Source organism: Haliaeetus albicilla, chromosome 24 (genome assembly GCF_947461875.1).
Source record: "Haliaeetus albicilla chromosome 24, bHalAlb1.1, whole genome shotgun sequence".
NCBI classification, from domain to species: Eukaryota; Metazoa; Chordata; class Aves; order Accipitriformes; family Accipitridae; genus Haliaeetus; species Haliaeetus albicilla.
Window position 1 is genome coordinate 13,265,890 of NC_091506.1, and position 12,464 is coordinate 13,278,353.

Below are 12,464 nucleotides of genomic sequence, written 5' to 3' on the forward strand. Positions count from 1 at the left end.
TGGCTCCAAGAGGCTCATGATGCATATGCTGCACATGCTGCACAGCCTTAGGAGATTACAAAAGCAGAGAGGAGAAAAAAGAGCAGCTTTGCTTGCAAAGTTTCTTTTGTTGGTAAGAAGGAGAAAAAAAGAAAGTCAAAAGAACTGAGAAGTTGAGAGAAGAGGTTTTGATTAATTGGAAGTGAAAAAGGTAAGACTCCTGGTACAGAGGAAAGGTGAGACTATTCAAAACACAGTGAAGCAATTAAATAACTTGACTGTGACAACTTTGGAAGTTCCTCATGCTAGAAATAAAAAAGGATTTAAAGATAGCTATATTAATTCTTGGATATTTCACATGAGACTTAAGGCATGCTACAAGCATTAGTTAAACACCCTGGGCCCTGCTGTGAAGTACTGCACATATAATCCTTGTTGTATAGTAAGTACCCACAGCATTAAATTATTCAGAGTCCAGTCAGCACCACAATCCTGCAGTGCTGTACAAACAAACAAAACATTTTATCTCTAATACAAATTGGTGAGAGTTCTTCTGCAGCAGCTTAGCAGACTACTTCCATTTGAGCCAGTCCCCCATGGTTAATCAAAAGCCATATTCACTCAAAGAGGGAAGTGAATGCTGCGGTGTTTCTACTTAGAGAGCTGTTTTGCTTCTTAAACTAAAATTTTAAGGACTTCTATTCAAAATCTAAGGTACCTAGAAGCTAAGTACCTTGTTCAAAGTGATTAAAAAAAAAGAAAGATCAAGATGAAATGCAGAATGGGACCCAGGTACTTAATTCTAAATCCCTCTTGTAACCAGTGCACCGCTTCAATAAAAAAACCAAAACAAAACAAACCCCAACACACAAACAATAAACACACACATCACAAAAAAAAAAATAACCAACAACAAGTTTTAATCTGCACCCTACCCCATAAATGATGAAGTAACTGGCTCCAGAAGCTGACAGCAAGTTCCCTATCAAAGGTTAGCTCTAGTCCACGCTCTCATCAGGAATGTGTATTACATAGTAAGACTGAAGAAGTGCTTCATAGCAATACTGCTAATAATAAAAGTCAGTGAATGAAAATCATAAAGAACAGATTAAATGACAAGTGACGTTCAGCACAATCAAAATGAAATAATTTCAAAATACAGCTATCACATTTGTAGTTATGGTCTGCAAATGGTAAGGTTGCAGGACTACTGGAGACAACTGTATAAGAGAAGGCTACTAATCACCAAACCATTGATATGTTAAGGGCACAGGGCAGCTCAAGATCTTACTACAAATATTTTAAAAAAATAAATAAATAAAACAAAACTTTCTAATTACATGTGGCATGATTTTCAATTTTTACTAAATTAAGTGCTGCTAGAAGCAAATTATTCATTTGTTATTTCTTTCATGGGAGTTGCCCCATTTTTCTCTGGCTTCCCTAATAGGTTACAACAACAAAAACCCTGGAAGTTGTTCCCTTATAAATTTAAGTAGATAATTTCCAGTGCCATCTGCACCTGGACTACCACTAGGTACCTAGAGTTCCACTGCTATCTTCTACCTGAAAGAGAAGACTGACACAGAAGGGCTGAAAGAGCAGCTCACACCCATTATTTGCCTCATATACTAGGGCTAAAAACCAGAAGAGCAAACAAGAAACATTCAAACCCTATTCCAAATAAAGGAAGAAAACAATACGGGAAGACAAAGGACAGGTATGATTTGAATAGGATTGAGTCAATACAATAAGGTAACCATGCCCAAAAGGAAACTGTAGCTGAGATAAAGCAAGTCTGATAGGGATCCAAATAATTTAAAAGGCTGGCAAAAACAGTTCCTGCTTAGGAAGACATCTAGAAGCCGATAGACAGTAGCTTTGACCTCATCTTTGCAAGGACAGGCTAGACTATTCCATTTTTAAGGATCTTAAATTTATGACTGATCAAGAGATAGTTAAAGAGCAATGAAATTTAACAGTTTCTCATTCTTGCACCACCTTCTGGGCTAACACTCCATGGTTACTATTTATCTTTTATGGGTTACACAAGGAGAGCCTGATCAGATTTTTGCAGAGCATCAAGTATGCAGTATCTGGGTATGCAACACTGCAGGATTAAAAGCCAATTCAGATACTAGAACAGCTTTTGTATGTTAGTGGTCAGGTCCCAACTCATTTTAGAGGTGCCCTCTTTACACTTCACAAATACTGCCTGATTCTGCTAGTCATATTTCTCCAGGATTGACTCTACACCTCACTGCAGGAGGGCAGGGCTCTACTTCTGAGCCAGGCCACATCTTTAGATTGGACAATAAATCCACTAGCTTCTTCCCCCCACCTTTACAGAAGTCCATTAATTGCATTCATAAAGAGAATATTCTCTTTCTAGTAGAAAGAGAGTTAATATGGCATCTGCTGACCCAGATGCCCTATGCAGAGGAACAGCAGTCACCTGCCTCAGACATCACTATTCTAAAGCTCAGCAATCCTGCAGCTTCCCGTGGTTAGGGCACAATCTGCCAAGAGGAAATTTCCTACGACACAGCAGCCATTCACAAGCTATAACCAGGAGAGCAATCTCAGAGACCTACCAATCCAACCACATACAAATGTTATCATGGAGTCAAAAAGCACAAATGGGTCCAAAAACACAAACTCACAAATTCATGGGAGACAATTTCATTAAGGACTGTTAACTACCAACGGGAAAATACAGCCTCTTGCTGAAGAAGCCTCTAAGCCCCAGAACGGCAGGAGTTGCAAGGGTATACAAGTAAGAAATATTGCTATACACCTGCTCTGTTCTCATGCTCTCCGTAAGCAGCTGCTATGGAGCTCGCCAGAGATGGACTACAGCTAGAAGGACCTTCTGTCTGAACCCTTATGGCCATTTTTATATAAATTTTATTTATTCAGCCCCCCAAAATGCCTTTGTATTATAACCTCAAAATGCTTCACAGCCAAGTCACATGCCTGGGTAAGCCACGCCTGTTAGCATTCAACATATAGAAAAAACATGCTCATAGAAAGATTCTTCATTTAAATCAAGTGCATGCAACAGATCAGTAGGATGGAAGAAACACAGTAAAGACCATCATTACTCAAGTCTGTCCTCTCCCTAAACCATCCTTTTAGTATGTACCAGGCGAGGAGAATTACTCTTAGTCTAGCTCTCTCAATAAAGTTTCAACAGCACAGTCCAAATGAATAGGCAGTTTGATCTCACTGTGGCAAGCCTAGTCCCACCTTGCTGTCACACGCCAACACCTCATACTACCACAGGCCAGGAAAATGTGGCAGTTCCAATAAGACTCTGCATTGTTTACAGGCAGTATGCCATTGCCATAGTAACGTCCGTATTTAAAAGAAAACAATAGAAAATAGTATCATATGAATATTAAGCACCAATGACAACCCCAATCTACTGTAGTGATATAAGCCTTTTGCTCTACTCAGTCTCATCTCGCTGTACTTCTGTCTCCATCACTGCTTTTCTCAGCACTGGTATGACAATAACCCAAAGAGTTTTCTCAAGCACCAAGGTGCCTAACTAACAGTAAAGGCTGCAGCAAGAAGTTGCCAAAAAGAAGTCTGCCTGCTGGGCAAGAACAGATTGGTTTGGGAGTCAGTGGTGCGTACAAAAGGCATTTATGCTTCCTGGTCCCTAAAAATGAATCTTAAGCCTTCTTCAAAACGTTACAATACTTGACAGTTTTGTAACAGTTCTCTTATTACCAGCATCATAAGACTCAAACAACAGAACTCATTATTACTTTTTATTAATTTGGGTATTTGCACAATTATACTCTAGAAAAACAGAGCAAAGTTTCAGGGTGGATCAAGACAGCAGAATCTGACCCTGTATATATCAAAACATTCATTTCATACACTTGATGGTTTAAAAGAGTTCTCTCTAGCTCAGACAGGGACTCCATATACACAAACCACACTGACCTGCCACAGGTAAAGCTGTCCCCAGCACAGTCATTACTTATGCCTTTCCCTGCAAGCTTGGCCTTAGCATCGCTGCATGACATGCTACAAGTGTAGCTTGCCAGCTACGCTGTAAGCCAAACATTAAGTGATGCATTAGGAGGTGATGAGTGCTTCAGCCTAAATCAAAGTTTCTAAGCTCATCACACAAGCGACATTTAATGAATCCCCTCAAGCAGAGATATTTTAGCCTGTCTTACATGGAAACATACTAGGGTTTTTTGTTACCCACCAGCTGGGCCGCTTTTTGCCTCTCTTCATTAGTGTTGTTCCTTTCCCGCTGAAGGGCAGTATTCAAGGCCTCACTGGCTGCTTCCCTTTCTCTTTTGGCCAGCCGGAGCAACTCCTCTTGGACCAGTGCCTGTTCTCGTTCATACCTGTATGAGTGCCAAAAGCAAACAGAGAGAAGGTGATCAGCAGACTTCTGGCAACAGGGTCATGGCTTAGCATGGACTATCCCTGCTGTGCTGGTTTTGGCTGGGATAGAGTTAATTTTCTTCATAGTAGCTTGTATGGGGCTGTGTTTTGGAGTTGACAATGCTAGGATGTTTTTGTTATTGCTGAGCAGTGCTTACCCACAGTCAGGGCCTTTTCTGCTTCTCACACCACCCCACCAGTGAGTAGGCTGGGGGTGCGCAAGAAGCTGGGAGAGGACACAGCTGGGACAGCTGACCCCAACTGACCCAAGGGATATTCCAGACCTTATGACGTCATGCTCAGCATATAAAGCTGGGGGAAGAAGAAGGAAGGAAGGGCATTCAGAGTGTTGGCGTTTTGTCTTCCCAAGTAACCATTATGCCTGATGGAGCCCTGCTTTCCTGGAGATGGCTGAACACCTGCCTGCCCATGGGAAGAGCTGAATGGATTCCTTGTTTTGCTTTGCTTACGTGCACAGCTTTTGCTTTACCTATTAAACTGTCTTTATCTCAGCCCACGAGTTTTCTCACTTTTACCCTTCTGATTCTCTCCCCCATCCCACTGTGAGAGACACGAGTGAGCGGCTGCGTGGTGCTTAGTTGCCAGCGGGGTTAAACCACGACACCTGCCTAGAGCCAAAACACAAATCCATAATCTATTGACATAAAATCTGCTCACAGCCCCTCCATTACCAGCAGGAATTCAGAAGTCCAACAAACTTTAAACATGACCTGCAATTTTGGTGAGCTACAGCTATGGCAACAACAGTAGACTTAGCACCATATAAGCTTATACTTCAGTTATATTTAGCTCTATTAAGGACTTAATTATCACCTGAAAACAGTGCGAATAGAAAGTAGTTAGCTAGATAAGTAGATACTGCTTTGGAAAAGATCAAGGGACATACAACAATAACAGGGGTTAGCCAGATGCATCTCATCAGGTCCCATGGACTTATACACCTTCAGATTCCTTAAATGGTCTTGAACCTGATCTTCTCCTATGCTGGGCAATTCTTCATTCTCCCAGTCCCTGCCTTTGCCTTCTGTAACTTGGGTGGTGTGGCTGGAGCACTTGCTGGTGAAGACTAAGGCAAAAAAGTCATTGAGTACTTCAGCCTCCTCCATATCCTGGGTAACCGGGTCTCCCATTCCTTCCAGAAAGGGCCCACATTTCCCCTAGTCTTCCTTTTATCACCGACATACCTATGGAAGCTTTTCTTGTTGCCCTTGATGTCCCTGACCAGATTTAATTCTGTCAGGGCTTTGGCCTTCCTAACTTGATCCCTGGCTGCTCAGACAATTTCTCTGTATTCCTCCCAGGCTGCCTGTCCTTGTTTCCACCCTCTGTAGGCTTCCTTTTTGTGTTTGAGTTTGTCCAGGAGCTTCTTGTTCATACACACAGGCCTCCTGGCATTTTTGCCTGACTTCCTCTTTGTTGGGATGCATTGCCCCTGAGCTTGGAGGAGGTGATCCTTGAATATTAACCAGCTTTCTTGGGCCCATCTTCCCTCCAGGGCTTTATCCCAGGGTACTCTACCAAGAAGATCCCTGAAGAGGCCAAAGTCTGCTCTCCTGAAGTCCAGGGTAGCAAGCTTGCTGTGCGTCCTCCTCACTGCCATAAGGATCTTGAACTCCACCATTTCATCGTCACTGCTGCCAAGGCTGCCCTTGAGTTTCACATTCCCCACCAGCCCCAACTTGTTGGTGAGAACAAGGTCCAGCCTAGCACCTCTCCTTTTGGTGCAACCTGTTTCAGTGCTTCACTGCACTCAACAACTGTTTGGGGTTTCCCCCCAGCCCCCCAATACTCAGGCAGAATTTCCTTGCTGTGATCTGTGTCCCTTGCCTCTTGTCCTTTCCATGTGCACCTCTGACAAGTCTGGAACTGTCTCTATTTTACTTTTTTAGGAAGTTGAAAACAACAATTCGTACCCCCCTTCTTTGCCAGGCTAAGCCAATGCAGTTCCCTCAGCCTCTCTTGTCCCATGTCTCTAGCTTGCTGAGGTCCCTGAGAGTGGCAATGTTGCTCCCCAGCACAGTGACCATTCCTTCAATTTGGTGTCATCCACAAACTTTTCAGGCTGCATTTCAGCCCATCCAGGCCTGGTTCTGGTTCCACAGTTGACCCACACACATACAAACTGCTCCTCCCTTTCTTGTCTTCCCTGCCTACCTTTCCACTGCATTTCTGCCCCTACCTCTCCTTTCCCAGATCAGGTATTTGGGATGCAGTTCAGTAGCTCAACACTGAAAACTGCCAGCAATTTTGATTCCACAGTCCCCAAGTGACCAGCTTTCCAGAGACTGTTCTTGGTCACATCTCTTGACTTCCACAAGGACAGTGTGATTGATGCAACAGGGTTTTAACAGGTTTGGTCAGTCTGTTGCAATACTCAAAAACCACCATGCACACAGAGACTGATTTTCATTGTTACCTAGACTACCATCAGAGCAGCAAAGGAAAGAACAGGAAAAGACTAATCTTTACAGCATCTTTAAGAACACAGACAGATCACGCCAGCAGTTTTATAACAGAAAGATACTGAATTACGCAGAACTGAAGTTCTCAGTACCCTGCAATGCCTAGAACTAGGAGGAGACTGCTGTGGTTCTGTCAGAGAGAAGGACAGTTTTCTTCTGCAATTTTTTTTTCCTCACCCCTACCCCATCTTTACAGGTATTTTTATCTTAATAAATTAAAATACCCTTGGGTGAAAAATTCATAGCACTCTAGTACTGGCTGACAGGCATTATGTCCAGTCTAGGAAAAGGAGGAGGAATGGAATCAGATACATAAGATAGATCTGATTATTTTAGGCATAAACTTAATTAAAACCATTACCATGTTTGAGATTCCAAAATCCCTAAGGGAAGTATCAAACACTTAGACTCCTTCATTTGTCCCAGAAAAGGCAACTGTACTCAAGTTTATGCTTTATCAGTCTTGCAATGCACATCACATGCAAGTTTTCTGTAGTTACCAACTCATTACACCGGTCCTCCCTGTTTCTCCAAACACCACTCCAATTGCCCACAGCTCCCCTTTTGGCTAAGGGACAGGCTTCCCTAAAAACATGTGTTCCATGGCCCTTAACCAAAAAAGGCTCCAGAGGGGATTCTCAGGCATTAAAACATACAGTCATTGCACTTGGACTGAAGTAAAACTTACATATATATATATATACACACACACATAAATATATAGTCCAAAAGGAGCTAAACTATTGTCTTTTCCAAGAACTTCACCTCACCTCCTGTACAGTTCCTGCTCTGCAGCAGAAGACTTCTGACCAGAGTCACTTGCCATTGGTGGCTGGATTCCTAGAAAGAAGAATAGAAACCTGTGACAACTATAGTACAAAACATTGCCCTTCATCACATCATAAATTATTTGAGAAGAGGAGAATTTCACATGTGAGTGTTATCTCACGAAGAAAAAAAAAACAATACACCTTGAAAAGTCTCAAGAAAATTTAAGTTTGAGGGATGGAGTTTGAATTCATGAAACAAAGAGACACTGACAGCATTGCCTTCCACAAGGCACACTGAACAAGGCATGCTACAGAAACTCTAGGTAAGGATGTTAGTTAACTGCTCAAACCCTAGTTTATACTGAAACATGGTTTTAGACCTATTTTCCACTTCCTTCCTCCAGTTCCATTAAGTCTTACCCCTGACCTCCTGCCTTCCTTGTAATTACAAGGGACCCCACAAGTGGAGATTAAATTATCTGATGGAGTTCAGACCATCCATAAGGCTGAATCCACTTTCAGGAAAGATGCAGGCTAACAGCAAGCAAATCTCTACAAGCAAAGGCTTGGCTCCTAATTTCATATTAGTCTGGATGCCCTAAACAAATCCACACCGATAACATATCAACAAAGTGTATTTGAGAATCAAGAGAAATCAAATAGCTTCCTGACCTGTAAAGGAAGACAAGTTCAGAAACCAAGTTCTCATCATCCACTTGGCAAGCTGTGCTTAGTCAGTCTATCCTTCCCTATGAGCTTATTTCCAAAGAACAAAAAGCAGTATTTCTCCCACCCATCTGCAATATACTCCATGTGCATGCAAAGGAGACAACAAGGCAGCTTGCCAGGATAAAAAAAAAAAAAAAAGAAAAATCTGCCTTGCTTATTACATGTTCATTTGAAACGTTCACAAAGTGATACAGGTTCATTAAATTATCTGAGAAGGGTGGTAATCCAAAGATGGAGAAGGGAGAGAAAGGACCTAGAAAAACAAGTTGTCTTACTTAAGGTCACACAGCGACAGAACTAGAACCATACCATTTCAACTGCTCCAACTGCCAGATGACACAGCTACCTTTCAGAAACATAAAGAGGACATCACAGGACTGTAACATCCAAGACATTCAACGATGCCAATATATACATACACAAAAATGTTACATACTAATCAAAAAACTCCTCTCACACCAAGAGAGTCTTGAAAAACACATACTATATGTACTGCATACTATATAACATCTAGTGGCAGCACTACTGAGTAGCGTATCAAAACAGTCACTAGACCTGATAGGGAATGACAGTACCTGTAGGAGATTTCGGTTTCCCTTCTGCAGCTGGTGAAGGTGAAGCTGTGCCATTGGATGAACAGGGCGATCTCTGGTTGTCCCTTTTACTTTGAGGAGATTCTTTCATCCGGTTCACTACATCTTCAGAGAGCTGAAACACATGTATACAGGAAAAAAATTAATGAAGTCAACTCTTAATGTACAAATATTTCAATATAAAAGCTCCCCGTTTCTTAGATTCCATGATACTGCAAAAGTGTGGCCAGTTACCTCATTTAAATGCCATGGTCCTTTGAATCCATGTGGTCATCTGTATATTGAATTTACATTTTTTAAAAACATACCCTATCAGTAAGTGGTAAAACCTCCAATCTACTGACCCTAAAGGCTTCACTAGACAATGACAATTAATCTTCCACAAATAATAACAAAGGTGGAGAACACTGCTAAACAAGCCAAGCTCTTGAGTAGGGACATATTTACCAGAAATAGAAGGAAAACAACTAAGCAGGTTGTAAGTCTATCCATCCATCCTTCTTCTTCTTCCCCCATGCTTACTAACCCAGCTCAGCATGGCAGAACTGCAAACCACATGGCAGAGAACAGCTGCACAGCCCTCCCATTCACATATGGCTGCAAACATTTTTGCAATCTCAACTTCATCCTCGCTCCCTTACTTGGGTCCAAACCCATGGAAAAGAAAGAAAAGTTAACTATAAGTTTTCTAGCAGATCAGTCCAAGGGGCTTCTCGCAGCACTGTTAAGATTGACACCTTCTTCCTCCCAAAGTCAAAAGTTCTGCGCTGAATGTTCTGGCTCCAGAACAAAACATAACAAGGCTGTTTCCCCACCTAGGCTGGTCACAGCAGAAGACTTACTTTCAGCTATGCCACTGCTACCCAACTTAACAGCATTTTTAACATCTTCATTATATGTCGTTATCATGCCAAATTCCTGTTTATGGTAACTGTTTTTTAAAAACACAAATCTGTTAAAAGCCAGACTTAGTTAAGGGCAGGCTCAATGGAATTACTTTTATACACATAGCTGCAAAAAAACCAAATAACATCCTTGGTACTAAGAATGGGGAAGGATTATTTTGTTTCACAAAACAAGCAAACAAACTAACAAAAAGAAAAAAGAAAAACTTTGACTTCAGGAAGGCAAACAGAAAGGTCTACAAAGACCACAGCTCACTTAACCTAATCAGCAGTCATGAGATACATAGGGTGTCTTCATCTTGAGCTCCTGGAGGTCATAAACAAACCAGTAACAAAAAAGCCACATTTTCCTCTAGTTCCATCAGCATCTAGTTGATGGAGCTGCTAACTAAATTAAAGCAGCAGAACAAGTTACATCGATGGTAGGTGAGGGGTCCCTGCCTATATCCTGTAAAGAGAAATCAGGCAAGAACAACTTCACCTCCATCAAACAATTTAAAAAGGAGATTGACACAATCTTAGTTAACTTTTGTCGTGTGATTAGTCAAATGGGAAGAAAATTAAGTAACCACAGCAAAACACACTCTGCAAGCTCATTTCAGACGAATCTTAGGGGAAAACCAGCTAAAAGTATGAAGAAGCGACAGCAATGAAAATGATGGTAGTAATAAAAAAAACAAACAAACAAACAAATAAAACAAACTCAAAAAAACCTTAAATAACCAATGAAAAATAGGGAGAGAAATCTTGATGGGGGAAAAAAATGTTCCTTAATGATACCACCCCCACTCTCTAAGGCTTGTTTTCACAACACATACATGTAGATGTCTGATCAAAGTTCAGGAAGCAGCTTCCCACTGCCTCTCCTAGAAACTCCCCTTATCTCACTAAGCCCCACAATCTCTCATCTCCCTGTATGTTCAGGCAGCAGTGCTTTGCCAAGCTCTTGGTATCACTAATAACTGCAGAGGTATCCTCCTCTTGGATGCCCTCAGAGCCAAGCAAGTGCCTTTAGCATCAAGCTGCCTGCAAAGCACAAGGCAGGGGCAAGATGGGGTCATCAAGCAGTGAGGAGGGAAAGAGGGTTGAGAGCAGAGTTTGGAAGGGGAAATAAAGGGCTGGTGTGTCACCGCTCAAGAAAAGCCACGCTCAGGCACTCAGCCTCTTTCCCACCACTCTCCAGTCATCCCACTGCCTCCCCAACCCCCTACTCCTTCAGCCTTCCAGTTTTCCCCCCCTTCCTCCTTGCTGGTTTTCCCCTTCCACCCCTGCACCACATTCCCCTGCTCTCCCTGCCCAACCCTGCCACTCCAGCGGGGCCCTCCTCAGCCCAGGTCCCTGCCCTCCTCCCCCGGCCCCAGAACACCCTCGGGCCGCCTCACCCTGATGCCCTGCAGCACCCGGACTTGCTCCCGCTCATCCAGCCCGAAGGAGACCTTCCTGCCGCCGTGGCTGCTCTCGCTGCCCCCCATACCGGCGGGGCGGGCGCTGGGGACGCCTCTCCCCGCCGCGCCCCCCACTCGCACCGGGCCGCCGCTGCGAAGAGCGCCTCTCCTCTTCCGCCGCCTGGCCAACATACCCGCGCCTCATTGGCGGCCGGCTCCGGGACGACCAATAGCGCGGCGCGGTACTGGCGGCGAGCCGCGGTGCAGCCTGGGGGCTGTAGTCCGCCGTCGGCGGCTGCGCGGGCTGCGGTGCCCGGGTCGCGGGCGGCCTGAGTGGGCCCGGAGAGAGCTGGTGTCCGGGGAGGTTACCGCTTTGTCCTCACCCCGCCACATACCCGAGGAGGTACCGAAGCGTCTCCGGGCTCACTAGGCTTCCTCCTCCCCTCCTGCGCCAAGGGCTGTGCCCGCCCTCCACACCTCCGCTTCGAACACAGGATCAAACCACCCCGTCAACGTCGGAATTGCCGCAGGAAGAAAACCAAACCACACGGAACCACGCAGAAGATAAGCCAGGATGGCACGAAGCTTATCTCCTAGCTCCAAGACTGAGGAACCATCCAACCATTGTCCATCAGTTCACGGGCTGTCGAGTCCCCGTGGATGTCCAAGGCGATTCCCCCGCAGCAGCATGGAGACAAGGCATCCGCCAAAGGAGCGAGGGAGGGCATCCCCCTCACCTCACCAGCAATCCCTCGCCCACCTTCCCACACGCCGTTTCTCTCCATAGTCCTCAGGGGAGCTCACCACCCCAACACATCAGCTCGCATTTCTCTGGTGATTAAAAATAAAATTACAGTCTACGACCTCTAGTCGATTTTACAGCAGCTGCTCAGTGGGCAGAATTCACCTCTCTGCTCCTTTCAGCTGCCCTGTTCCAGCAAGACCTACTGACTGTGCCGTTAACCTGCCGTGACGGGCGCGTGTGTGGGTCCCGCATGGGTCCGGCCGTTGCAGATAACGTCCCCGTTGCCAGGCACGGCTGATCCCCAGCCTAAGCCAAAGGAATGAGAAAGAAGATAATGTAACACACAAGCAGCTGGATCAAGAAGCGGCAGCTTTGAAGGATCTTTTCCAAGCAGACTTTCTGCATTCCCAGAAATACAGGCCACGTGATGACCTATACAATTTCGTGCATTTGTGACTAGAC

At 44.2% G+C, this 12,464-nt stretch overlaps 1 protein-coding gene across 3 annotated transcripts in view; it reads right to left on the reverse strand.

Moving 5' to 3' along the window:
• CHCHD6 (coiled-coil-helix-coiled-coil-helix domain containing 6) overlaps positions 1–11,452 on the reverse strand; it is a 115,852-nt gene extending 104,400 nt beyond the window's left edge. The window contains exons 1-4 of one of the 3 annotated variants that reach the window (XM_069812163.1): positions 11,255–11,445; positions 8,950–9,082; positions 7,646–7,715; positions 4,208–4,352 (exon numbers count right to left, since the gene is read on the reverse strand). In XM_069812163.1, the coding sequence (XP_069668264.1) occupies positions 4,208–4,352; positions 7,646–7,715; positions 8,950–9,082; positions 11,255–11,344 (438 nt within the window). In that variant the 5' untranslated portion in view covers positions 11,345–11,445. Of the gene's footprint in view, positions 1–4,207; positions 4,353–7,645; positions 7,716–8,949; positions 9,083–11,254 lie in introns of all 3 variants that reach the window. The other 2 variants (XM_069812164.1, XM_069812165.1) reach the window with 2 other exon arrangements.
• Positions 11,453–12,464: the final 1,012 nt, after the last annotated feature.